Below are 27,959 nucleotides of genomic sequence, written 5' to 3'. Positions count from 1 at the left end.
AGCCGAAGATGAATTAGGCAAGTCATACAATTGGTAATCTGCAAAAATTCGACTCATTGTCTTTTTTACCCTATGTGAGTAGCTCACCCACCCTGTGAAGAGCATAAAGTTCAGCATACCAAAACCTCACATACTTAATTTCGTAACAAGGATTCACAACATTAAACCATTTTCTTCAGTGTTACAACCGTATATCTCAAATTAATTTGTTCTTTTTTCTTAATTAAGGCCAAACAACTTAAAACAAGTATCAAACATTTTGTCCACTAAGATAAATAAAGACTTTTAATTCCACATCACACTTAATAAAAATACGAATTTGACATCATACCAAAAGAACTATTTGAATTCATATTTCCTTAGAAGAGCATTGATCTTTCGATGAGAAAGCTCTCTTCAGGCAATTGAGTGTTTCTACCAATGAATGAAGATTTGACCTAGCTACAAGACCACTCGTAAGAAGCTACGCTAAAGAAAAGTTGATATTCTCTTGAGAAACCACATCATCAGGTACACTCCCTTTAACCGATGATCATATAAGTCTGGTTAGGAAAAGCATTCATAGCTTGATTCATGTATGAGATAGAGCTGGCAACCATTGATAACCATGGATATGATAGATAGAACATAGGACTTGATCTTCCACCTTTGGGAGTAGATTCTTGCAAGAAACAAACCTCCACAACACTGATTCCAGTCAGCTCAAGGAAGAAGAGCATTCCGGATTTCTTGTTTCGAATCATGGGAACGACGACTGAATCGCTAGGCGCTGTCGAGTTGAAATCGAGAGTAGAGGACAAGGTGGAGTCACGGTCCACAAGACAGTAGGAAAATGACGAGGCTTTGAGCTGGGAAACAAGAATCATATCACCGCCCAGGTTCCACAATGGCTCTTTTTGAAACATTTAGCACTCCAGTATGACATCCAATTACCATGTTGAGCTATCAAATGACAATATTTCTAGGATCAAATCGCCTGCAGAGGATGCCTCATCCATATAAATGATTTTGTAAGAGCATTTATCTGTCCGACAATCTCTGTTCTTTTCTGGCAGATAGTTGCACTCGTGTGAATCGCAGTTTAGTTGTACGTAGGAACGCGACCTGTCTGGGTCAAAGCCATCTTTTACAGAACATTTCACCCAAGAGATGTCACTGCCTGTGTCCAATATCATGTACACGTACTGAGGATTGGGTTGGCCAATTCCAACCCGGACCAAGTAGTACTTTGTGGCATAGCTCATTGTTATACCGGAGATGATTATCGCCGATGACTGCCAAATCTGGTTCAGCTGAGGAGGATTGCCCTTGTTTGACAGCAACTTTGATTTTTTGATTTATAAATCTGACTCGCTACAAGTCACCTTCAAGTCGAGCTATGGCCAGCGACCTGTAATCTGTATAATGGCATTGGTCGGAATATCATAATAAAGCAAGTCCAGGGTATAACCCAAAAGATCCGGCTTGTGGCGGCAGCTCTTCAAGGTATTGGCGGGAATTTGAGGCTTCTAACAACAATTGTATTACCTATCTTCTTTTTCCCTACTCCACCCACTCCCATCAACTTTCTTCTTTCAGAAAAGAGACAAGACCTATATTATTATTATTAGGACAAAAGAGGAGAAGTTTTAAAAGCGTTAATAAACTTGTAAAACATATATTCTGAAATTGAAAACTAAACTTCCAAGTCTTTAATTCCCATTAATAAATTGTTCGAGCATTACATCATAACAATATTATATATATGTATGTAGAAACAAAAACAAAAACAAAAATCAGTATGTAAAACATGAATAAATAAGCATAACCAAGAGCTAAAAATACCAATTAAAATTTTAGAAAAAGTAAAAATTTGTTACCTGATGACTGATGTGGCATGTTTCTTGAACCTTGTTCTTGCTAAATGTTAAGGCCCGATGCTAACCCTAAAAATAAGAAAACACTCAAGTTGTGAGGAAGAGGCTTCACAATCTCACTCATAACAATTAAAACACCACCATCTAAGTACTATCTATATCATGTATCAACTCAACTATGCTTTTAGTCAAAATGTTGGACACCTATTCGTAGAAAGAGGTGTGATTACAGATAGGTGTGATTAGTACATATTATACTCAGCTCTTATGTTAAATTAATCCAATAACAAAGTACAATGCATCGGTTTAGAAATAATCTTCAAAATTAACAAATCAATATCATGATATTCTGAATTCTAATAACAAAAGAAAATCAAAAACCAAAATTTGAAAATAAAAATATGGCAGAAAGATTGAATATATCCTTCATGCATTATACAAATTGTATTTCTATGTGAAACAAAACATCCAGGATTTCTCAATGGGGTGGACTAAATCAAAACATATCAACCAAAATCAATTGTTGTTTAATTCAATTTTAGTTAACTAACAATGTTTCTTTAGACAATTGACTGATTAAAGCATAGAAAATCCTATTTGGGTAATCAATAAAAAAATAAAAATAAAAAATTTACCAATTTATTTCTGAACAATTCACCACTCAGTACCCTATCTCTTCTTTTGACCAATTTACTAATCCTATTTGAGAATCTACTACAGGAAGCAAGAGTGTGAGGTAGTTCATGGCATAGTTATTAAAGGCGTTAGGCGCACTGAGGCGCTAGAGTTCCTTTGGAGCCTAGGCACGAGGCGCACGCCCGAGTGATGTGAGGCGCACAAGTAAAAATTTAAAACAATAATTCTCAGCAAAAAGAACACAATTAAACAATAAACATCCAGTAATAAAAATACTAAATATATCGCAATTAAATCAATAAAGCAACCAGCAAAATAGCACAATTAAAACAATAAAGCTCCATTAAGAAAAACAGCAAATAGAAGAGACTTAGTTTCGGTTTTGAGTCATAAAACCAAACAATCTTAAGGGAAGAAGAAAAAAACAGAATAGAATAAAAAAATAAAAAATAAAAAAGCAGGAATGGTAAATTTATTTTATTCTTTTATTGCACCAGAAGACAAAGTTCATTGCAACAAACTACCCCCCTTTCTTTCTTTCTCTTTTTGGTCTTTCTTTATTTGTTCCACTCTCCCACGTTTCTTTGTATCCATTTTTATTTGATCATTGCATTTCTTTTCTTTATTTTATTCTTTTATTGCACAAGAAGACAAATTTACAAAAGCTTATTTTTATTCCAGCACATGTGTGCTGAACAGAATTCTTTTATTGCACAAGAAGACAAAGTTGACTACAACAAACTGCACCCTTTTTCTTTCTTTCTTTCTCTGCTTTTGGTCTTCCTTTACTTGTTCCACTGTCTCACGTTTCTATATTGCTTTTCTTTATTTTATTCTTTTATAAATTTACAGCACGTAGAAAAAGCTAGACACCACATGGAAAAATGAACAGCACATGAAAAAAGCTGAATAACACATGGATAAGTGATCAGGCGCGCCTGAATAAAAGCATGAGGCGCATCCCAAGCGCACGCCTAATGAAGGTCGCTGCACCTGGGCTATTATGAGGCGCCTCTCATGCGCCTGTAGGCGCCTGGAGCCTAGGCGCGCCTTAATAACCATGGTTCATGGCAAGCCCCTTTCAACACTATCGAATTCACTCAAAAGCATGCTTTTTGTAAGTATTTTAATTTTCACTTTAGAGCTTTACCCTATATTAAGTAGTTTTGCATGTCAAAGTTCTTGTTATGACTTTTTTTTTTTAGTTCTGAAAAGATTTCCATATTCCAAAAGCTTGGCAGACCCATTATCGTCTTTTCTTTTCCTTATTGTCATGGAAGGTCTGAGCAGATTAATGAGAAAAGCGGAATATTTGGATTACATCAGGGGGTTCAGAGTTGGCAGAGATGTTGAACATCAAATGCAGATCTCCCATTTGTTGTTCGCGGATGATACTTTGATTTTTTGTAATGTCGAAGTTTCTCAACTCAGATATTTGAGGTGCATACTTGCTTGCTTCCAAGCGGTTTCTAAGCTAAAGATTAATGTTGGAAAGAGTGTGCTTGTTCCAGTGGGGGATGTTCCAAATATATCCTCCTTAGCAACTGTCCTAGGATGTGGAGTTGGTGTTTTTCCTCTTTCTTACTTAGGATTGCCTTTGGGAGTTTCTTCTACGCGAGTTGGGAATTGAGACCCAGTGATTAATAGATATGAGAGAAGATTAGCAGGATGGAAAAAACAGTATCTATCTAAGGGGGGAAAGTCACACTCATTAAGAGTACTCTCTCGTCCCTTCCTACCTACTTTTTATCTTTGTTTCAAATTCCATGCTCTGTTGATAAAAGGATTGAAAAATTTCAGAGGGATTTTATTTGGGGTGGAAGGGGAGAGGAGTTTAAGTATCATCTTGTTAATTCGGATCAAGTCCGCCAACCGTTGAGGTTAGGCAGGTTAGGCATTCGAAAAATCATTCCTTTTAATCGTGCTCTCTTGAGAAAGTGGTTATGGAGATTTGGAAACGAACGCCATCATCAGTGGAGAAGAGTTGTCTCGTGTCGTTTTGGTGAGGAGAGTGGGGGCTGGTCCTCTCTCCTAGTCACTATTTCGGGAGGCGGCGTTGTGTGGAAATTCATTCGGAAGGGCTGGGATGTTTTCTCACACATTAAATTCAAAGTTCGTGATGGCAGACATGTCCGTTTTTGGGAGGACCCTTGGTGCGGAGATCAGTTGCTGTCTCACTCCTTTCCTAGACTTCACAGTATTGCAGTCAATAAGCATGTCTACATAATTGATTGTTATCAACTTAATAACAATGGAGTTACGTGGGATGTGCGTTTTAGGCGCCCCTTTCAGGATTGGGAAATGGAGGAAGCTTGTGTTTTTTTTGATACGTTGTATAGGCAGAAGGATATTGGCAGAGGGTGTGATGATATTTTGTGAGTTCCTTTATGTAATACCCCTAATTCTCAAAATGATATAATTGGAATTTAATGATTTATTTCATGTGCATTTTTAATTGATTAAGTGGCTATGTGTTTATGTGGCTTCATTTTATATGTTTAATTGAAGTAACTGTTTAATTGTAAGTGTGTGCTTAAGTTGTTTATTTAAATTAATTGTTGTATGAAATTATTTGTTAAAAGATGATGTGTTTGTTTTCAATGTAATTTTATTTGCTAGATTAAATGTGAATTTTATTTTATTTTTAGTTTAGAAAGATAGTTTAAAAGGATGGATTTGGATAGTAATAATGGACCAATAATTAGGTCGCATAGACTACTTGAATGGGAGTTGATTATGGGTACGGATAATTACTCATATATGGATGATTGTTTATATATAATTGAGTATATAAGTATATAAGGATAGAGCATTATTATTATTAATACTAATAATAGTAGTTTAGGTTAGTAGGTTATATATATATAATTAAGTTATGTATATATATTTAGTTATCACGTGTAGACCTTATATGTATATGTAATAATATTTTTCTTTTCTTTTCTTTTCTTTTATGATTAGCCGACTTGGTATCGGGTTGGGATTAGGATTTGTATAAAACCTATATATATGTAAGGTTGTGTCTGTCAAGGGTTTTAGAACCCTATTCACGTAACAGTAGAGGCAGAGAGAAAGAACAGAGAGGTTCGAGAGAAAACAGAGAGTGTTTGAGAGAGAAGAAACTAGGGTTTTGGCCTAGGACTTAATGTCATACCAAGGAGGTAGATTGAGGAGTTGGAACCAGAGCAGTAGAACACTTCAACGGCGGCCAAGCACCACCGAAAAAGCTAGGAAGTAGAGTTTAAGGTTTCAATCCGAAACCTAGAGGCAAGTTCTATCTATAAATCTTTCCCTTAGACTTGTGTTCTGTGCATGCCTAGATAATCTCTAGGATGTAATCGGATTTTAAAACTGATCTTGTATACATATTAATTAGAAGTTTAAACTGGATTGTGTGTTATAAATTAAATTTGATTCATCGTATCAATTGTTTCAGCAAATGTGTTTTAAATTTCTGTTAGTAATGCATACTTGGTTTATATGTTTTCTGGATAATTTTGAGACATAAATTGAACCCTAGGAACTTTACTAAACATTACAGGGGGTTCTGCAGCGTATCAATTGTTTCAGCATATGTGTTTTAAAATTCTATTAGTAATGCATACTTGGTTTATATGTTTTCTGGATAATTTTGGGACATAAATTGAACCCTAGGAACCTTACTAAACATTATAGAGGGTTTTGCAGCATTGCCGGAGGCGAAGAAGACGAAGGGTTTCAGTTACGGCTCTCTGGGATAGAGAGAGCCGGCTCTAAGAGAGGGAGAGCCGGCTCCACAAGGAGTAGAGCTGGCTCTCCATGGGGGAGAGCCTACTCCACAAAAGGGGGAGCCGGCTCCCTCTTTGGGAGAGGCGGCTCTCCTACTGGAAACACACCTACGGGTGTATTTTTGGGTTTTTGGAACTTCAAGGGCTAAAAATGGGTTTCTGGATTTAAATGTGGGGGGGGGGGGGGGGGGGGGTGGGTTTAAATGATTCAAATAATTATGTTAAAATCCCATAATGGTTAATCTAGGCTATTAAGCTAAGTTATTGGACATCATGAAATTTTATAACGGATTTGCATGCTGGATTTTAATTGATGTTTAAATTTAGCATTTCTTGCATCAATTATTGGATTTGTGGATGATATGCACCGGTATAGGACGGTGACATATTAAGGATGGATTAGATCAAAATGCAAATTCCTACCTATTCATGCATAACGGAATGAATTAACTAAAAAGTTAAGTCCTACGTGTATCCATGTCAGGTCAACTAAAACAGTTGAATGACATATTGGATGTTTATTTTATGTTCTGGATTAGGATGGATTATATTTATATATATATATATATAGTTATGAGCCATGATATGAGCTTGAATCTCAGGATCATGGTTAGGGTGCGTATATTGCTTAGGATGGATAACTGGAAATAATAGACATTGTGTACCCTGGTAGGTCTAGGTATACGTGCCCATTTTATGTGCGATTTGCATATTACCTTCTATTCAGGTTGAGACAGACCTATGGACTAGTGAGCGTCCTATAGTGTGTATTTATTATACATATACAGACTATTTAGCTAATGTTGAGTTGTCTAGGATGTATCTGCGTATTGAGTCTCTGCTTGGACTGTAGTAGAGTAGAACTTATTTATGGGCCTGACCCACCATTATTTTTCAGGTGTTCGTCAGGAGCAGGGATTGTTCGTGTTGAGCAGGGATCATCTACTTCATTCTTCCGGATTATCTATATAGGAGTTTCTTTTATGTTTCATTATTCACTTATAGACAGTTGTGGTTGTCACTTTTGCAGTTTGGATTTTCTAGGGGTCCACACAGTATGGATTCCCGAGTTGTATTATTTGGAGGATTAGTTTGTACCAAAAGAGTTTATTATTTCAATGGAATTAATTAAGAGGTTTTATTATTGGATTATTCTTTTAGTTTTCTTTCAACAAACTTATTTATTCCTATTTATTCTTTTGTACTCTGTGTTCGTTTATTATCAATTTGTTTTTGATATCCTCGGGTAATCGGGTGTGGGCCTGGCCAACCCACATCCGGAAATTCGGGGGTATCACACTTTAGCTCATGATAGGTATGGTGTTCGATCCATGTTCTTGTGTTTGTCCAATTTCGTTGGTCACGAGTTCCCATGGAAGTCTATTCGGCGTTCTACAGCTCCTCTTCGAATCGCATTCTTCGTTTGGACTGCCACATTAGGAAAGATTTTGACATTGGACAATTTAAGAAAGAGAGCCAACATCATTGTTAATTGGTGTTGTTTATGTAAAGCAGATAGTGAATCCGTGGATCATATTCTTTTGCATTATCCTGTGGCGTATGATTGTTGGAGTTTTAATTTTTACATCTTTGGCGTTTTTTGGGTAATGCCTAAGCACTCCTCACAGTTGATTAACGCTTAGGACGTGCTTTTTCAGCAAAGAAAATGCTTTTTCTTTTCTCGATGGCCGACTGTTATCGCCTTGATAGCACAGGAGACCGGTTTGGGACGTGCTTTTTTAGCAATCCTTTCAAGACTGGGAGATGGATGACGTATCTGGTTTTTTAGAGTTTTTGTACAGCTAGGTGATACGTGGAGGAAGTAGGGATTCTCTTGTTTAGATCCCTTCTTCTAGGGGAATGTTTAGTGTGAGATCTTTCTTCAGATGCCTTTTGGACCGAGCTGGGGCGGTATTCCTTTGGAAGGCAATGTGGCGAACTAAAGCGCCTTCGAAAGTGGCATTCTTTTCATGAATGGTCGTGTGGGGTAAAATATTGACGCTGGATAATATGAGAAGGAGAAAGCATATCACTGTGAACTGGTGTTGCATGTGTAAGTGAAATGGAGAGTCGGTTAACCATCTTCCTTTGCTTGGTCCAGTAGCGGTTGACTGTTGGAATCTCTTGTTAGGCCTCTTTGGAGTTGACAAGGTTATGCCTAGATCTACGAGAGGTCGGATGGACAACTGGAGAGGGGGTTGGGTGGGAGCACAAGCTCGAGGGTTTTGGAGGATGGCGCCCCTGTGTCTTTGGTGGTGTCTGTGGAGGAGCGGAATAGAAAATCCTTTGAAGGAGAGGAATCTTCGGTCATTGTTCTCAAATCTTCTGCTATTAGCTCCTTTTTTTTTAAGTTCGGGTAGACTATGTTCCTCTGCTGAGGAGACTATTGAGTTTCTGTCTTCCCTGGGGACTTAGGGACCCAAGTTTCTTCTTGTTTTCTAGGGACGCGCTCCCCTTTTGAACGCTTTTAATGAATTGCTTATTATAAAAAATAAAAATAAATAAAAAAAAAATAAAAAAACGTAACAAGGGAAGGTCCATACATCATAATGAATAAGATCAAATAAACAAAGACTACGACACATGCGCGAAATATAAGAGGTGCGTGTGTGTTTAGAAAGCTCACACACAACGCACCGAAACTGATGGGTTCTACAAGCTGTTCGTAATGCAGGAAACAAAAATAACAAATGCTGAAAATTAGCATGTCTTAGACGAGCATGCCATAAATCAAGAGTTTGGTTCGTAAAAGAATGCCTGCCATAGTCCGGTAATACGGAAGCATGTGCAAGAATTGGAGATGTCCCAAGGATGTACAATTCGTCCCTCTCATACCCCCTGCCAAAAATCCTCTTCGTAGCTAGGTCCTGAAAAACACAGTATTCAGGAAAGAAAGTCACTAAGCAAGCCAAGAAACGAGTTAAGCGACTAACAGATAATAAGTTAAGGGAAAGTTTAGACATATGAAGAACAGACTGTAAAGATTAATCAGGAGAAAAAGGGATGGTACCCTTACTAATGATCAGTGTAAAAGAATCATCAGCAAGTCGTACCTACCCGGAGGATGCTTCTATATCCGAAAAATATCGAGACTCACCAGTCATGTGATCAGAAGCACCCAAGTTGGAGGAACAATACCAAACTGAGAGGCATGGAATGCAGATGGGGTACCTGAGTGAGCTGTAGTTCATGTAGCTGAAGGGATGGTACCTAAGTGAGCTGCAGCAAATGTAGCTGAAGGGATTGTACCTAAGTGAGCTGCAGCAAATGTAGCTGAAGGGAGAGATGCCTGTGATAAATGATCTCGGATAATAGACCCAATTTGTATATGCAACTGATACATATCAATACATCCAGTTGGAGGAACAGGTGGCTCATGGGCACCGAAGGACTCGAAATAGCAGCAGTAGAAGAAGTTGTAGTGCTGCCAGATCTGAGGTATGGGTAGAGCTAGAAGCACTTATCCTTAGCATGACCAGTTTTTCCACAGCGTGCACATATAGTAGAACTACCCCGTCCACGGTTACTGCCATGGCCACGGCTGCAAGTACCAGATGGTCTAGAAGAAGCGAATAATGCCATTTGATTAGTATTAGGTGCAGGAAGTGTAGCAGGAGCCATTGAAGGTGTAACCTGACGTCATCATCATTCCCATCAATAATAGCAAAAGCCTTGAAAAGAGAGGGTAGAGGTGTAGTATTCAGAATTTGAGTACGAAGGGCCTAGATGGAGTCCCACTAATAAATCTAATGGCACTCGTGTCTAGCCTTAATAATCCATGCAACCTCTGTTGAGATATCACCAAGGGACTCATAGTGAGCAAGTTCCTCCCAACGTGACTAAAGGAAGGCAAAGTAATCTGCAACTGATAGCTTCAAATCGTCTTGGGTAGCTCATGAGATACCTCGATGCAACTCATAGATCCAGGCTTCATTACGAGCATGAGCATAAGTCTTAGTGAGAGCAGTCTATAAGGTGTGTACAATTTCATGATACATAAACATATTATATATACACTGCTCCATAGAATTGAATAACCACCCAAGAACGGTACAATTATCAATGTCCCATTGTGTAAACGTGGGTTCAGCAGGTGCTGGTTTTTAATAGTGCCCAATAAATATCCAGTTTTACCCCGACTCCCTGAATAAAGTCTCACTGATCTCGACCAAGACGGAAAATTTTTCCCATTTAATAAAATTGTAGTAATCCTTTGGGCTTGGGAACTACGTCCATACGATGCATTATCCCTAGTCTAACCAGATTCCATTTCTCAAATTGTTATGATATAGAATCAAATCACACATGCTTACCGAATTCCAGATTGTAAATACTGTTGTCTGCAAGTCACAAGGGTTGGAGAAGTCTTCCAAGTGAGCAAGCTCTGTCTGCAAGAGTGAAACTCGGCCGGGCAATTTGTGAACATGTACTGACCTTACGGAAGTTGATAGAGAATGAAAAGAGGCTGGATGATTCATCAACAGCACATAACGACCGAGCCGGTCATTAATTTAGAGAGACTGAATATTATATAAGTAGAAAGTAAATCAAATCACTGATCCTATGCCTCTAACAGGCACTTGATGAAAATAATATCATATAAAATCAAATTAAGATCAGATCAAATTCAATCCTTAAACATACTCCCAATACAGATCAAATCCCTATATTTTCTCCCAATAACGAGAATAGAAGAAGATGACTAGCTTCCTTCTTTAACTTGATTTATAAAGTGAAATAAAGAAAGAAAAGAAAATGCATTCCCTGCGCATGACAATCAAGCTTGGGAATGGGGGGCAACTGATAAGGGTAAAATATTCAGTTAGAGTTTAAAGTGCCAATTAGTTCAGATTTCATAAGGATATTGACTAAGCGGTTGTTCAGTTGATTCAAAGGCTGTTGAGCAACATAGCAATAAGACTTCAAATTCAAAAGGGTAGATTAACCTCCTAGAAAATTTCTCCTCGATCTTAACAACTCTAACGGACAATGACCACTAGCTATAGAAGCACTGGTCTGGCAAACCAAAGAGGTACGACACAATTAACACATTAAATTCTTGCTTTACTTCAGAGCTCCAATGACTAACTTGATCGTCGGAGAGCTTTTGCCAGGCACCACACCAGTGTCGGTCAAGATTCATCTCTTCTTTTTGCAGAGAAACGGTGTCGTTCTGGATCGTGTAGAATCTCACTTCAACATATATGACTAAGAGATTCAAAGTAAAATGCGCATGAAAGAAAATCCAAAACAAGAGCAATTCAATCAAGCAAGTGTATATGTGACTCATTTGTTTGGTAAGTTCAGTCCCTTCCCAATGCATCTTCGGGGGAAAAGGCCCCTCACTGTATTACTAAAGTGAACTCGAAAAAGAGGCTTTTTCGGTGAATTCAGTTTAACTAACTATCGCTAAAGAAATTGTAGCAGTTATAGGTGTGCATGTGTGTACATGTGTATGTATAGGTGTGCATATGTGTATATGTGTGTACAAGGTTACCTATTGAGTCTCTCTAAATCTAGTGAGAGAATTTCTATTCTCGAGAGACTTGAATTTTAATCAAGTGTTTGTGATAGATTTATCCACTATATATTATTAAAAGATTCAATGTAAAGTGTGCATGGAAGATAATCCAAAACAAGAGAAATTCAACCAAATATGTGTGTGTATATTGGTGTATATGTGTATGTACAGGTGCGCTTATGTGTATATGTGAGTACAAGTTTGCAGACTAATATTGGTATTGATAGTTCCTCAATTCCAGTTCAAATATCTATAAAATAAATTAGATTGTTGCTAAGATTTTGATATGTGTAGATATAAAATTAAAATTAACTGACTGGAAGGTGCGTGTGGAGGTGCATACGTGTGAATAAGTGTTATATAAGTGTTTATATTTGCATGCACGTGTTTTAATAGATTCCATAAGTGTATGCACGTGTTTATGTGTATGTGTACATTTGTATTTATGTATGTATTTATGTGTTCCCATATTTGTCTCTTTATGTTATACGCCTATATTTGTGCATGTATGTGTGTATGTGTGTGTGCATATTATATGGATATATATGTCCATAAATATATTTATATCTATATGTTTATATGTCAATTAGTCAATGTCTATATGTGTACATCTGTATATGTGCGCCATTGTGGTATGCGAAACAAGTTTTTTTTATTTTTAGGTATTAAATGGTTGATATTGTATTATATCTGTATATATGTGCATTCGCATGTGTATGGCAGTGTATGCATGTGCATATGTGCGTGTGTGTATATCTATGTATTTATATGTATGTTTGTGTATCTTCGTCGTTGTCATTGCCTTTATTCCATATGGATGGGATCGGCCATATAAATTTTCTTTTTAATTCATTCCTAATATACACCATATCTTCTCTTAGATTTAAATTTTTTTTAATATTTTAATTACTTCATCCCACGTAAGCTTTGGTCGGCTTCTTTGTATCTTACCTTCTAAGTAAGGAACTCTTCCTCTTTTAACAAGTGCATCGTCGAAATATCGCCGTAACACTAAGTCTACTTTCTGTAATTTTATCACTTATAGGCGTTACACCTAATTATCTTCTCATATGTTCATTATTTATTTATTTTATTCTACTATTATCATCAAACGTAGCATTCTCATTTTCGCTACAGGAATTCATTGTACTAGTCTTTTTCAGTGCCCAACACTCTGCTCCTTAAGATATATTGTTGGCATAGTAACCATTCTATAGAATTTTTCTTTTAATTTATCTAGTGTTCGTTTGTCACAGAAGATACCACTAGCTTACCTCTATTTTGTCCACACTCTCGAATTCTACTTGCTACATCACCATTTATCTCCCATCTTTTTGTAATATTGATCCTAGATTACGAAAATAGTTGTTTTGAGTAACTTTTTGGTGGTCATCGTTTGCTACTTTATCAAAATTACATTCCATATATTTTACTTTAGTTTTACTAGTTTTTAGGCCTCTTGTTTCTAATGTCTTTCTCCAGATTTCTAATTTTGTTTCTAAGGCTTCCTTAGATGTAATTACCTCTAACATTCGCCTACTCTATTCCCAACACCCAATCTTTCTTCCCAATTTATCTACATAAACAACCAACACAACATCAAGTGTCAATTTCATCCATCAAATTTCAAAATATTGCACCTAAAAGATAAAATAAAATAAAAAATTCAAAATACTGCGAAGAACCATGAGCTCATTTCTTTTTCACAGCCATCAAATTTCAGCATTGAGCAATCAATTCCAACAAATGGTGATATAGTGACTGTTTGTGTTAATTTGGACATGCGATCACTGATTTGGGTGCAGGGAAATTTGGTTTGGGGGTGGGGTGTAAGGAGGTGATCGAGGAGGAGGGGAGTGTTCTGACTTGTTGGGGATGTGTGTAAGAGCTTCAATTGTGGAGGAAGCATTGGTGGCAGTGCTGATTGTGGACAGAAACTGTGATGAAGAGGGAGCGGTGGTGGAGAAAGTAAACCAAAATTAAAAATAAAGAATAGGACAAGTCCAAATAACACAATAATAAAAATAAAGACTACAGAATGAGATTTACCTCTGTTGGAGACAATACTAATGCATCGGACTCGACGTGGACATGCATGGCAATGAAATACCCCATTCTTTGCAGTGTATCCACTAGTTCATTACCCAAACTTGTTATAGGTGAAGTAAATCTAAGAGCATGAAAAGATACCCTGCACCGCAGCCTTTGCAACTCGGCATCCTCCGTTGCAACCTTCAAGTGACTGATGATAATCACTTCATGTTTCCTCAATTTAGGCAATGCAACCTTCGTCAGCCACCCTAGACGCAGAACTTTTGGAGGACAAACCTGAGGCAACATGATAATGTTAAATAATTACCTAAAAAAAGAAAGAAAGAAAGAAAACATGATAATGTCAAAAGACTAGGTTAAAAGCTCCAAAAGGTAAATGTGATATCACTATTTCTACCTTGTAAGGATCTGTTATGTTTCCTTGAGGTATGACTTCAACAATCTTAACATCATACCTCAAGGAATTTATAAAATGGGACACCATGTATATCCGACGGAATTCAAACTCCGCACCCAATCTTGGAACGACAAGGGTTGCGTTTAGAGCTCGAGCAGCAATCACTGCATCCGATATCTGGAATTTTCACAGTAACACAAAGACACATCAAATATTTGCAATAAAAGATTTAATGAAAGTAACAAATATTTAATATTATTTCACAAGGCGCCAATGTATTATTGGTTATTAAATCCTTTAATACATTAAATCATTTAGTACAAGAAAGATACAAGTTGTCACGCCCCCAAATTTAAGTATAAGAACACTTAGTCCAACACCCAAATTCATCCACAGCCATCTAAAATAACTTAATAAATTAACACCATCAACTAAACAAAACAAATAATGCGTCAAACAAATCCACATATAAACCAGGATAACTAATACTATCCAACTCTCACAACAAAGCAACTCACCACAAGAGTCACTCATACTGAAATAAATAACTGGAATAACTAAAGCCAAAAATAATCTAGTCAAGCTATAGTATCTCACATGACTCTTTGTCACGCAGTAATCATTGAGTACCTGAAAGATGTTAAAGGACAGAGCTCACGAGCTTAGCGAGAAAACTGCTCAACACAATCACTGCTCAGGAAATCAATCTTAACTTATATTCCCATATATAAAAGCAACTCATAAAAGGTACATTAATCAAGTTTAACTTATCTCAAGTTATTTACTCTATTTTCATATATTATCACTATCAATTTCGTATAATAATTAATATCTAATAAATTATTATATTTTCAACCATATTTCAAGTTGATTACAAAATTATTACTCAACCTCAATCCATAGAATAATTATTAACACATTTTTTTATTATATCTCATCTCATTACTAGATAACTGTTATATCATTAATTTTATATTAGAGTTCAAAATTCACATAAGTTTTCACAATTAAAAACCATTAATTAGTTAACCATCTTTATTGATTTTACTAGGTTTCCACCAAGTTATGTCAGTTTCCTTAATCTCAATAAATTGATTAGTTAACCATCTTGATTAACCTGTATTAAATTCACTTGTTAAACATGAATCCCGAGCATCAATAAAACAAATGGCTCGCACTCAAAATCACGAGTATAAGATCCCATACTCCAACAAGCTGATGTGCATCGCATAATCCCGAACTATTGAAAACATAAATGTGGCTGGGTTTGTACATCTACTCAATTGGATGGTCCCAGATCACGTCCACATCTAGCATGCTCAGCCCAATGGCCATAACAAAAAGGGTACTGCACTCCCACTAAGCAGGTCCAGACCATCCTCATGAGACCAATCCCCAATTTCCCCTCCAACTCTCACCAGGAGTGTGAACGCATCGTCACTGCCCCAAGTAGTTCAAACTAATCTAAGGAGATCATAGGGCCCACCTCCCACTTAGACAGTCGAACATAATTTCAACTGTCTATAATAGATTCAGTTTTAAGTTTAAGTTCTTTACATTATATTATTTTACAAATTATAATTAACTTTCACTATGTGCACAATTTACAATTAACCATTTGATTCTACTTAAATAGGAGAATTCGTCATATACTATATCTTGGTTCCATTTACTTACTTTTCTTGGATTTAAAACCTATTAACCCATTAGCACGTTTCCCAAAGTTGCTGACCCAGTCAACACTAATGTATTCTCAGCATTATTCTCAGGCTCAAAAGTGATTACATGTAATAATCCATTAACAATTTTTAACCAATTATTAATGTGTTTTTAATCATTACTTGAGACTCAAATACAAACCAGTGAGTGTACAAAATTCGTTCAGCTCTCTTAACATCAGCTCTAGGTCTCAGTAAAATTTCAAAACCTAACTTTTTACCGATTTTTCGTTTCAGGTTAATTCAATATATCATCATCATCATTGCCTTATTTTCCAAATGTATAGAGTCGGCCGCATGGTTTCTTTCTCTCCATTCTATTCTATTATACACCATTTCTCCTCTAAGATTTAATGTTTTAAAATCATTTTCAATTACTTCATTCCGTGATAGTTTTGGGCCTTTTGGCTATCTTTATTTTCTCTTTTTTTGTATGCAAACTACTTTTCCCTTGTTAACGACGGACACATCAACGGGCCTCCATTCTACGTGTCCATACCACCTAAAGTCTATTTTCTCTTATTTTGTCACTAATAGGAGCTATGCCTAGAGTCCCCTCACATTTTGATTAGTAACTCTATCTTTTCTAGTTACTCCAATCATTCACCTCAACATCCTCATTTGAGTCACGTGAATGCATCATTCTTGTCTCTTTTTTAACACCCAACACTCTGCCCCATATTATATAGCTAGTCCAATGGTCGTCCTATAAAATTTCCTTTTAACCTGTTTCATATTTTTTTAATCACATAAGATAGCACTAGCTTGTCTCCAATTAGTCCAACTCTTTCCAATCCTACGAGTGATAGCATCGTCCATTTCCCCATTTTCTCATATCGAAAATGATGATGTTTAGTGACCCTATGATCTTGGATTTCTTATGTTATATTAAACCATTACTTTTTTATTCTTTATTAAATTTATACTCCATACATTCTATTTTAGATTTACTAAATTTTAGACCTTTTGTTTCAAGTGCATTTTACCAAGTTTCCAATTTGATACTCTGAAGTCTTCTTTAGATGTATCCACCAACACATTGTCATCTGCAAACAATATACACCATGGGATGTCCTTTTGTATTCCATCTAAGACTAATCTATATAATAGGTATGGGCTAAGTACTGATCCTTAGTGTAAACCCACTTTTATAGAGAAATCGTTAGTTTCTCCACAAACAGTACGTCCATGGTCTTTGTATTCTCATACATATCCTTGGTATTGTTAATAAGATTTACAGGGACTTATTTTCTATGCAAAGTCACCAAATTATATCCCTTGGAACTCAAAGTCAATGAAACCCATGTGCAAATCTGTTTGCTTATTTCCATAGTCTTTGTTCTATAACCCATTCCCACAATTTCACCGTATAACTCATTAATTTTCTTCCTAAATATTTACTATAGTTTTGTCATCACCTTTATTTTATATATTGCGACAATTGTACTTTTTTCCATTCATTTGTTATTGTTCCTTTCATTTAAGATTATAATTCAATTACACTACCTAAACCACGGCTAAAATCACCAACAGGCTTATGGCCTAGCAGTACAAGGCTCCTACTTCCCAAAGGGAGGTCAGGGGTTCAATCCTCAGTGGAAGCAGTGCGTGTGAGTCCCGCCGCCCCCGAGGGGGGGGACCCACGACAATCACTTATTTCACCATAATTAAGTTCATTAAACCTAAAATATAATATTCTAGAAAATTGTAATATTTTCCCTATTTTTTAAAATTTTTAATTTATTGACAATCTTAATTTATTTCTGTAGTACCCAGATGTGGGCCCAACTTATTGGGGTCGGCGAGTGAACACAAAATGACCAAAACAATCCTGATGTGGGCTTGGTGTGGCCTAAGCTCTCGCTCATGCACTAGGAAGCACGGACACGCCTAAAAGGACAAAGAATCCGTGTCGGACACATGTCGGGCACCGACACACGCCGGACAAAGCCTCAACACTTGTCGGACAAGCCAAAAAACCTGTCCGAATATTATATATTTTCTTAAATATTCGGATATGCCTTGGACACACGTCTGACCTGCCATTGGACATGCGTCCCATTCTTGCGGATTTTTAAAAAAGTTTTAGAAACAATGTTGATTTGAAGTACAAATATTAGGAGTTGTTTAATAACTTTCAGCAATATGATGCTAATTACATAATTACTTAAAAGTTGTTGCTTTATAAAACAATTTTATATTAAAACAATTAGATATTTATCTTTATATTTTAGTTCAAGGTTCGAATTCTTGCACGATCATCTTGTTCTCCCACCAACCAAGCTTTGCTACCAGTGGATGGTCTCTATATCTCTCTCTTCTCTTTTCTCTCTTCTTCTTCGTCCCCCTCTATTCTTTCTTCTTATTGTTTTCCACAAATCCTAAGATACCTCTTTTTTTCCTTTCACAATAAATTTGATTTTGCGTTTCTTTGTCCTTTTTCCTCTATTCTCCATGAACTTTTTTCTTCTATGGATTCTTACCTTTATTTTTAACTTAGGCCTAATCCTCATTTTTTTTTTTTTTCCTTCCTCTTTGTTAACTCTCTCTGTCATTCTTTCTCTTTCCCAGCAAAATACAATTTTTTTTCATTATGAGGTTGTAAAAACTAATATTACTCTTAATTTCTCAAAGTACAATATAATATAGATATTTATTTATTTATAATCCACCGTGTCGGTGTCCTAATTTTTCTGGATTGGCCGTGTCGTCGTATCCGTGTCGTGTCATGTCGTATCCGTGTGTCGTGTCGTATCCACGCTTCTTAGCTCATGTACCTAGCCCACGTGTGGGTGCCCAAACTATCTTCCCCAAAATTGGTTTCCTTGCTCAGAACCAGAAACCCCATTGTTTGAATTTAAGAACTAGCCACATTCTTGCCATAAAAGCAATCATTAATTTACCTCAAATTGTAACCAAATCATGGAAATTCAAAAATAACATGCAAACCGAATCCCAATCAGAGGCCATCAAGCAGTTTCCTTTAACGCAAACACTCCTCGAGTTCCTTATATGTCTTTCTCTTAGTAATATAAGTTACACAAGTGCACTTTATATATATAAATCATAGACATACATATACACTTAATGTTTGCAAGAAGTTATACATACACAAACGCACACATGAATTAGGTAATATGTCAGTATTTGACATGTTTATGGAGAAACAAAAATTAGATTTTGATCAACTGAATTAAGTAAATATATGTACCTATATCATATAAATTTAACCCACTAATGATTTTAAAAAGCTAAACATATCGCTTTGACCATGGTTGACTTTTCTCTCTTCTCTCTCTACCCCTTTTGACGTCGGAGTCTTTCACTCCGGCGCCTATTGCTTTTCCGTTGTTGGATCTCTGGTTCTCTGGAAGGGATCCGTAATATGCAGCTATCATATTTTAAAGCGGCGAGTTTACCACGCCTCAATTTCCATGGAGAGATCAAAAGTTGTACCATCGGCAACGACGTGGTTTTTAGGGTTGATCACCAAAGCATAAAGGAACGTGAATCTGCTCTGAGATCTTGCTTGGTTGGCCATTTTGATTGAGATGTGGGGTGTATCGAAGGGATCGAGGCATGGGCGACGAAGTGTTGGAAGGTCTCGTGTGGGGGTGAACGTTTCCTCCCTGCCCGACGGCCTATTTTTGTTCAGGTTTCCATCGGAGGCCTAGGCACTAAGGGTCATGGATGAAGGGAGGAAGAGGTGGGGCGACACCATATTAGCCATCGATATTTGGTATTTTGCGGTGGGCTGTTCAGCAGTGGAAAATCAAGAAATGATACAAAGGGTGATGCTGTTTGGTTTGCCCCTCCATCTGTGGTGTAACAAGTTGTTCGAAGCCATTGGAGACTTATGTGGTGGAGTTAGAGGCGTGGAGGCAGATGTTTCGGTGAGCGGTGAGAGAATTCTGCTCTATGTTTCTAAATTGGCAATGGAGAAGAGCTATGAGTTATCAGTTTTGCCTCCGATATCTGAAGTTGAGAATGACTTGAATACGGACGGGAAGGTTGCCTATGGGTCTGTTTTTTCTGAGTATGTTAATCCAGTGGACTATGCAGTTAAGGACACGCCTGAGGGGGTCACGGTCTGCATGGGAAGAGACCTCCATTTTCAGTTATCTAATGATGAGGCTTCAGCTCTGCTCAAAGAGCTCCGTCTGCGTGTAGCCTTGAAAGGCCTTAATTGCTTGCCACTTGCAGGGGTTGAGGAGAACCAGTCTTTTAGAATACGATGTTTGAGAATGGAAGAGATACTGAAGATAAGGTGATTGATGACCTTGGTTCCATCCAACAGGTTTGCTCTAATGAGCTTGCCCCTTGGCTGGAGAATGACTGTTCTGATGTGGAACCACTGGCTGTTATGCGACCTGGCTCTTCTGGAACTAATGCTGATATGGGAAAGGACTGGGTGGTCGAAAATATAGGAGTCATTAGTGAGTTGTTGGGTGTCTCATCGGAGGGTAATAACGACCAGAAATGGAAGGAATGGAGATTGCAGTAACTAATGAGGTAGTGAACACCAGGCCCTTATCGTCACAGAAATGGGCACAAGAGGTTAAGAATCGTATCTCTTATGTTAATTATAAAAGGAAGAAAGGGGTGGTGAAGGAAAGGGGAAGGACTAGAAGCAGGAGCTTAAAGAAGGGAAGAGGGGAGATAATCTTATCTGGTTTTTAATGAAGCTACGAATCATTACATGGAATGTTCGTAGTCTCAACGACCCGAACAAGAGGAGGGTGGTAAAGGTAGCTTTAAGGAAATGGGGGGGCAGGTTGTTTGTTTGCAAGAAACCAAGTTGGCATCCATTTCTGACGGGGTGGTTAGGAGTTTGTGGAATGGGAGGCCTTGAACGCTACAGGTACTTCGGGTGGAATTTTAGTTATGTGGGATAGTAGATTGTTGTCTAGAATGGACGTGTGGATGGAGAGATTTTCTGTGTCCTGTGAGTTTAAGATGGAAGAGGACAATTTTAGATGGGTTTTTTCTGGGGTCTATGGACCCGTTGTTGATAATGAGCAACCTATTTTTTGGGAGGAGCTTTGCCATGTTCAAGGATTGTGGTCTCTGCGTTGGTGTTTGGGTGGGGACTTCAACTCTATCAAATCCCCGTTAGAGAGGTGTACAAGGGGAAGGAGGCCCTCAAATATGGATCAGTTTTCTGCCTTTATTTTTTTTTGATAAGTAATAATAAATTAAAAAAGGCGTTCAATAGGGGAACGTGTCCCATAAACATTATTGATGAGCATTTTCTTGTTGATTTACCAATGGAAGGTGCAACCTATACCTGGTCAAATGGTAGGGACCCAATCACTCTTTCAAGACTGGACAGATTTTTTATTTCTGGGGAATGGAAAGAGAAATTCCCGGATGTCGTTCAAGCGGTGTTAGCAAGGGTCACATCCGATCATGTTCCTTTGGTCTTGCATTGGGGGTTTGTGCTCTCGAAAATCCCCATTTCGATTTGAGAATGTGGCTGAGAGCAGAGGACTTCCAAGGGAAAGTACGATCTTGGTGGGAGGGAGCAAAGCTTCACGTTAACAAAGAAGTTAAGATCTCTCAAATTCGATCTTAAGCAGTGGAATAAGGATGTTTTTGAGAATCTTGAATGGAGGAAGAATAGAGTTCTTGCTGAATTTTCCGAGATTGATAGTCTTGAGGAGGCGGGTGGGGATGTGGAGTATCTACGTTCCAAGAGCTTCTTGTCAGGCAGTCCTTGCTGAGATTGCTAGTATGGAGGAGATTTCGTGGTGACAAAAATCCCGGGCTCTTTGGCTCAAAGAGGAAGATCGTAACACAAAAAAATTTCACAAATTAGCTAATGCTCACGGAAGGAGTAATCACATAGGACGAATTCGGGTGGAAGGTGTGGAGTTGTGGAGAGAGGAAGAGGTGCGTAATGGGACTGTTTCTTTTTATCAGAAGCTTTACACCGAGCCATTAGCTTGGAGACCCAAACTTGACGGTCTCCATTTTGAGGCTATTTCTAAGTTAGATAGAGATGGGTTTGAGACTCCTTTTACTGAAGACGAAGTTCTAAAGGCTTTGTCAAGTTGTAATGGGGACAAAGCTCCGGGGACTGACGGGGTTACTATGCGTTTTCTGATGGAAAGTTGGGCAGTAGTGAGAAATGGGGTGATGGGTACATTTCAGAAATTTCATTCTACTGGTGTCTTTGAGAAGTCGCTAAATGCCTCATTCATTGCCCTAATCCCTAAGAAGGGAGGCGCTAATGATATTAAGGATTTTAAACCAATTAGCTTAGTGGGTTGTATTTACAAACTCATAGCAAAGGTGCTTGCTTTGCGGATGAGGGAAGTAATGGATGGGATTATCTAGGATTCCCAGAATGTTTTTGTTAGATGGCAGCAAATTCTAAATTCAATTCTTATTGCAGGCAAATGTGTGGATTCCAGATTGCGAAGTGGTGTTCCTGGAGTTTTATGCAAACTTGATATTGAGAAAGCGTATGATCATGTGAACTGGAATTTCCTACTTTATTTGTTACAAAGAATGGGATTTGGAAGTAGATGGAGGAAATGGATTGAGACATGTCTTTCGTCTGTTAAGTTCTCAGTTCTTGTGAATGGATCTCCCGCTGGTTTTTTTTGGGTGTACATAGGGTATTAGTCAAGGTAATCCTTTGTCGTCTTTCCTTTTTCTAATTGTTATGAAGGGCGTAAGCAGACTTATGCGCAGGGTAGGGGATCTTGGTCTTATTAAGGGTTTCAGGGTGGGAAGAGATTTAGCCCATCAGGTGGAGATCTCTCATTTACTTTTTGCGGACGATACCCTGGTTTTCTGTGATGCTGATGGTCTCAACTTAGATACTTAAGGTGCATCCTGGCTTACTTTCAGGCGGGCTAAGAGTGTGCTTGTCCCGATAGGGAATGTTCAGGATATCTCCTCCTTAGCTGCAGTCCTTGGGTGTAGGGTGAGTTCTTTTCCTATTCCTTACTTGGGTTTGCCCCTAGGGGTCTCTTCCAGGAGAGTGAGGAGTTGGGATCCTGTGATTGACAGGTATGCGAAGAGATTGGCAGGATGGAAGAAGCAATACTTGTCTAAGGGGGGTAAAGTAACTATTATTAAGAGCACTTTATTGAGCCTCCCCACATATTTTCTTTCTATGTTCCAAATTCCATGCTTTGTTGCTGATAGGATTGAAAAAATTCAAAGGGATTTCCTTTGGGGCGGAAGGGGAGAAGAGTTTAAGTATCACCTTATCAAATGAGAGCAAGTTTGCAAGCCCACGAAGTTGGGTGGTCTCGGTATTAGAAGCTTGATTCCTTTTAATCAAGCTCTCCTGGGTAAATGGTTGTGGAGATACGGGAGGGAAAGACATCGTCCTTGACTCCTTGGCGAAGGTTAGTTTCATGTCAGTTTGGGAAAGAGAGTGGTGACTGATCTAACCGTCCGGTTTCTATTGTAGGAGGAGTCGGGGTGTGGAAATCCATTCGAAATGGATGGGATGTCTTTTCCTCTCATGTCAGATTCAAAGTACGCCACGCAGATGCGTTCATTTTTGGGAAGATCTTTGGTGTGGTGATCAGCCATTATCTCGTACATTTCCTAGATTATACAGTATTGTAGCTGACAGACACGCCTACGTAACTAACTGTTGTTGGCTTGATAGTAGTGGGATTACGTGGGATGTGCATTTTCGGCATTCCTTTTAGGATTGGGAATTGGACGAGGTATGTGTTTTTCTGGATCAATTATATCGGCAAGAAGGAGTTATAGAGGTTGTGACGATCTGACATGGATCCCCTCTTCCCACGGTTGTTTCGAAGTAAGATCTTTATTCTTATGTCTGTCTAATTTTGATAGCCTTGACTTTCCGTGGAAGACCATTAGGCATTCTATTGCCCCAACTAGGGTGGCATTCTTTGTATGGACCGCTGTTTGGGGTAAGATACTGACGATTGGTAATTTGAGGAAGAGGGGAAATTGTCTTGTTAATTAGTATTGCTTATGCAAGCAAGATGGTGAGTCAATTGATCATATCCTTATGCATTGCCCCGTGGCGCACAACTATTGGAATAGGGGTGCACAAAAGAACCGTGGAACCGGGACCGGGACCGGAACCGGAACCGAATTTCCGGTTCTCACAGTTCTGGTTCCGATTCCGGTTCCGGTTCCTAAAATGAGGAACCGTTGGGATTCAGTTCGATTCCGGTCTCACGGTTTGGTTCCGGAATCGAACCGAACCGTAATATATATATATATATATATATATATATATTATATAATTATACTTGTGGGCTGTGAGCTATGGGCCGTGGGTGCTAGTGCTAGCCTACTAGTTGTAAGTTTGTAACTTAAACCACTAACCACATATTTATTAGATAATATTTTAGGGCAAATCATTTTAGCCTCCCCAACCGCCTCCATCTTTATTCTCGTTCTCGACTCTGAACTTCTCTCTCTCTCTGTGCAACTGCAAACTACAAAATCTACAAGAATCAGAAGTTCAAAACCCATATATTTCACTTTATTTATCTGCCTGCAAGAATCAAAAGTTCAAAACCTATATCGGCATATCAGTTCAGATTGTTCAAAAAATCAAAACCCATATCTTTCAGTTTCCATCGCCCGTTGTTCAGTTCGGGTTCGTAAGCTTCAGTCGCTATCTCTCAACTCTCAAGCTTACACCCCTCTCTCTCTGCAACTGCTAACTTGTATGTATGGGTTTTGTTTTAAATTTTTTTTTTCTAAATCAATTAATCAAGGTCTGTAAGACTGTAATTCTTGTTTTGCAAACTAAATCCTAGTCTATTTCTATTTTTTTTTTTTTTGTGTACCAGAATGACCTTTCATATCAAGCCTTGGAAGGAAGAGGGGTGGCCGGAGATTTGCAAAGCTCCTAGAAAATTTAAGTTTCCATTGTAGCAATCAACGACAGTCCATTGTTCCTTGGAACCAAATCGGAACCGAACCGTGAATGCCGGTTTGGTTCGGTTCGGTCCGGTTCCGATCTCAATGGTTCCGATTCCGGTTCCGGTTCCATTTTTAAGGAACCGTTGAGATCGGTTCCGGTTCCGTTTCCGTTTCCGTTTCCGTTTCCGTCTCCGTCAGGAACCGGACCGTGTGCACCCCTAGTTTGGCATGCGTTGGGTAATGCCATGTTCTTCTAAGGATTTGATTCGTTCTTGGAAAGGATGTTGAGTGAGAAGGGGCGTACGCGATTATTGGAGAATTGTCCCACATTGCATTTGGTGGTGCATTTAATGGGTTCGAAGGGAAGGAGTCGTCTGCGGCGACGCTGAAACTTTATATTGTTCGTTCTCTCTTCAATTATGTGAAGAGGAGTTCTTGCTCCTCTTCAGATGATTTAATTATTTTTTTGGATTCCTTGGGGCCTTGGTCCCGGTTCCACTCTTGTATAAGGGATGCGTTTCCCTTTTGAACACTTTTTTATTTAATTTTTACTTATCAAAAAAAAAAAAATTAACCCACTACATGAAGGTATCAATATGATCAAATGTTACCTTCCCAAAAAAAAAATTTGATCAACTATTCAATGTAAAATAAAGAATCCCCTAAATCTCATATTGAGAATTTAAAAGACAAAAGCCACAAATATATATATATATATATATAACACAAGATCAACTTGTATGGCTATAACTTTTAAAAGACTTCTCGTCTCCTCTCTAAAGATTGTAGTTTATCTCATTGTAGCTTTTTCCTTTTATTTCTTTTTTAAACCCTAACTAGTTATTAACGTATTATATTGTTAGGATACTAGGATTATTAGGTTGCTAATATGCCATATTCCTAATAAAAGTAGGATTATAACTCATATAATTTAATGTTCCAAAATTAAATCTGATCCTCAAATATTTTAAAAAATCAATTTTAAAAATTTGTAGGCATTACATTCCACACACCTCATAGAAATTTCATCCCCGAAATTTCTTCCCCGAAATTTGTACACCTTAAATGAAATATACATTGTACGAACCCTAAACTTAAATCATGCTTCACACTTTCTCTCGTCTCTCCACTAATCCTTGAACTCTAGACCTAGAGGCAGACCAAACAAGGTAACTCTTTTTTCTTTTTTTTTTGGATAAGTAACCAAACAAGGTAACTCTTAAGCCAAAGAGGCCATAAGAGGACCAGTTCTTCACACTTTGATTAGAATCCAAGCATGTAATCCATCAAAACATGTCATACTGTCAATCAGTCTTGCTACTCTAATGTTTCTATTTAAACATATATATAGTAATCTACTAATCTCACAATATTGCAACCTCAAATGTCATCTCTAGATACACCAATGCAATGATCCAGTTACTTATGGCAACAATGGAATAAATTATCTAGTACGAGGAAGAAGACACAAACCTCACTCCGATGCCTGTACATGCCACCATAACAGTGCATAACCAGGTACCCATTTGAATCACCTGGAGGCGCTGCCAAATTAAGGAAAAACGTAAAAAGGAAAGAAAAATCAAAAGTTGCACAAAGTAGTATAACCGACTTAAAGCAGAATCTTAAAGCATCTGTTGACAAAATTAAAATTATTAACGCAGCCAAACTGATCAAGGTGATCAAGACGCTTTCCAACCATTTAGTGGTGCAGTGCCCTCCAGTGTCTCGATACCAGTCTGCCAACCATAACATACATTGAACATATCAAAACCTTTGTGCACCCATCTTACATGTAAATTACTAGAATATAAGTGAAATAAATGACATTCACAAGCAGATTTTTAACCATAAAGAATTACAGCAGAAAAGAATGATCATTGTTGTTCAAGTATTAGATTTTATGCAGGACAAAAAAAAATGTCAGTAGCTTGCACCCTAAACATGCTTGGGGGATTAGGGAGGGGGTGTCTTGCCACGTGGCACTCAATGCCACCTAGCATGAATACTTTATGATTTTTGGAAACTTTCCACATTCTAATTTTTGAAAACTTTCCATGCTTTGATTTTGGAAACTTCCCTAATTTATATGATTTTCTGATTTTTAGTAACTTTCCTTTATTGTAATTAAGCCAATTATGGCTAGAATTGCCAGGAAACTCGATATAAAAGGTGGCTAGGGTATTTGAGAGAGGGTAATTAATATTATTGTTAATAGAATTGCAGCAATGATTGTTTGCTATTTTTTTTCCTCGTTCTAGCATTCTTTTCGTTCTTCGTTTATTTCTCTCTTCCTTTAGATGACAATTGTTTGTCGTCTCTTGGTAAGGCCACATCAGTTTGATATCAGAGCTTTGGTTTCGGCATTCCGACTGCTCGATCATGCCTCCACAACAACAACTGAGAGGGGGAAATCATAGGATGAAAGGTCCAACTACTCGATCGACCTTGCCCCTGCCCATGAAACTCACAATTCCACCCCCCTTGGGAGCCCAACGTCCTCGTTGGAACACTTCCAGCTGGTCAGGCTTTGATATTATTTTGTAACGACCGGATCCACATGACAATATTTTCCGCATTTGGTCGAAGCCCGCACACCGTTGTTCCTGGGCGTAAGCCAAAATGTGTTGTACTAAGTAGATACCCACCCTCACATATATAGCACATCCCCTTTCCACACCCAGGCGATGTGGGACTTGTTCTTGGGCAGGGGTAAGGCCCTGGTCGTGCCCAAGAACAAATCCCACATCGCCTGGGTGTGGAAAGGGGATGTGCTATATATGTAAGGGTGGGTATCTACTTAGTACAACGTGTTTTGGGATTAGGCCCAGAAACAAAGCAGTGCAGGCTTCGGCCCAAAGCGGACAATGTTGTGCCAACCCCATCGTCACAATTACCACCAGCCCACAAAATGCCACTATTCCCACTGCCTTTGTCCTTGTCAATCTCAGCAACTCAATCACAAAACCCACAACCTACCCCAACCCCTTTCAACACTACCTTTGCAAAACCCAGATCGAAACACTGGTTGTTATTCGTAGCCGAACCCCAAAACCAAAAACCATCAGCACCGTTGCGTCACCGTTGGAAATCCGCCATACCAGCACCCGTCGTCAAGGCATCCTTCCTTATCGG

The 27,959-nt window shown here is 38.2% G+C and overlaps 1 protein-coding gene across 6 annotated transcripts in view; it reads right to left on the bottom strand.

The window, feature by feature from the left end:
* Positions 1 to 267: 267 nt before the first annotated feature.
* LOC132273679 (O-fucosyltransferase 1-like) overlaps positions 268 to 27,959 on the bottom strand; it is a 33,547-nt gene continuing 5,855 nt past the window's right edge. For 3 of the 6 annotated variants that reach the window (XM_059774682.1, XM_059774684.1, XM_059774683.1), the window contains 7 exons: positions 26,495 to 26,563; positions 26,298 to 26,368; positions 14,230 to 14,406; positions 13,830 to 14,108; positions 9,017 to 9,126; positions 1,860 to 1,925; positions 268 to 1,592 (listed from right to left, as the gene is read on the bottom strand). In XM_059774682.1, the coding sequence (XP_059630665.1) occupies positions 1,907 to 1,925; positions 9,017 to 9,126; positions 13,830 to 14,108; positions 14,230 to 14,406; positions 26,298 to 26,368; positions 26,495 to 26,563 (725 nt within the window). In that variant the 3' untranslated portion in view covers positions 268 to 1,592; positions 1,860 to 1,906. Of the gene's footprint in view, positions 1,593 to 1,859; positions 1,926 to 9,016; positions 9,127 to 10,572; positions 10,725 to 13,829; positions 14,109 to 14,229; positions 14,407 to 26,297; positions 26,369 to 26,494; positions 26,564 to 27,959 lie in introns of those variants that run through there. The other 3 variants (XR_009470219.1, XM_059774685.1, XR_009470218.1) reach the window with 3 other exon arrangements.

This window comes from Cornus florida, unplaced genomic scaffold (genome assembly GCF_030987335.1).
Source record: "Cornus florida cultivar Cherokee Brave unplaced genomic scaffold, ASM3098733v1 CherokeeBrave_3.0.0_Hap2_Chr09, whole genome shotgun sequence".
NCBI lineage: Eukaryota > Viridiplantae > Streptophyta > Magnoliopsida > Cornales > Cornaceae > Cornus > Cornus florida.
The sequence above is the reverse complement of the archived record's forward strand: the minus strand, read 5'-3'. Positions and strand labels throughout refer to the sequence as shown.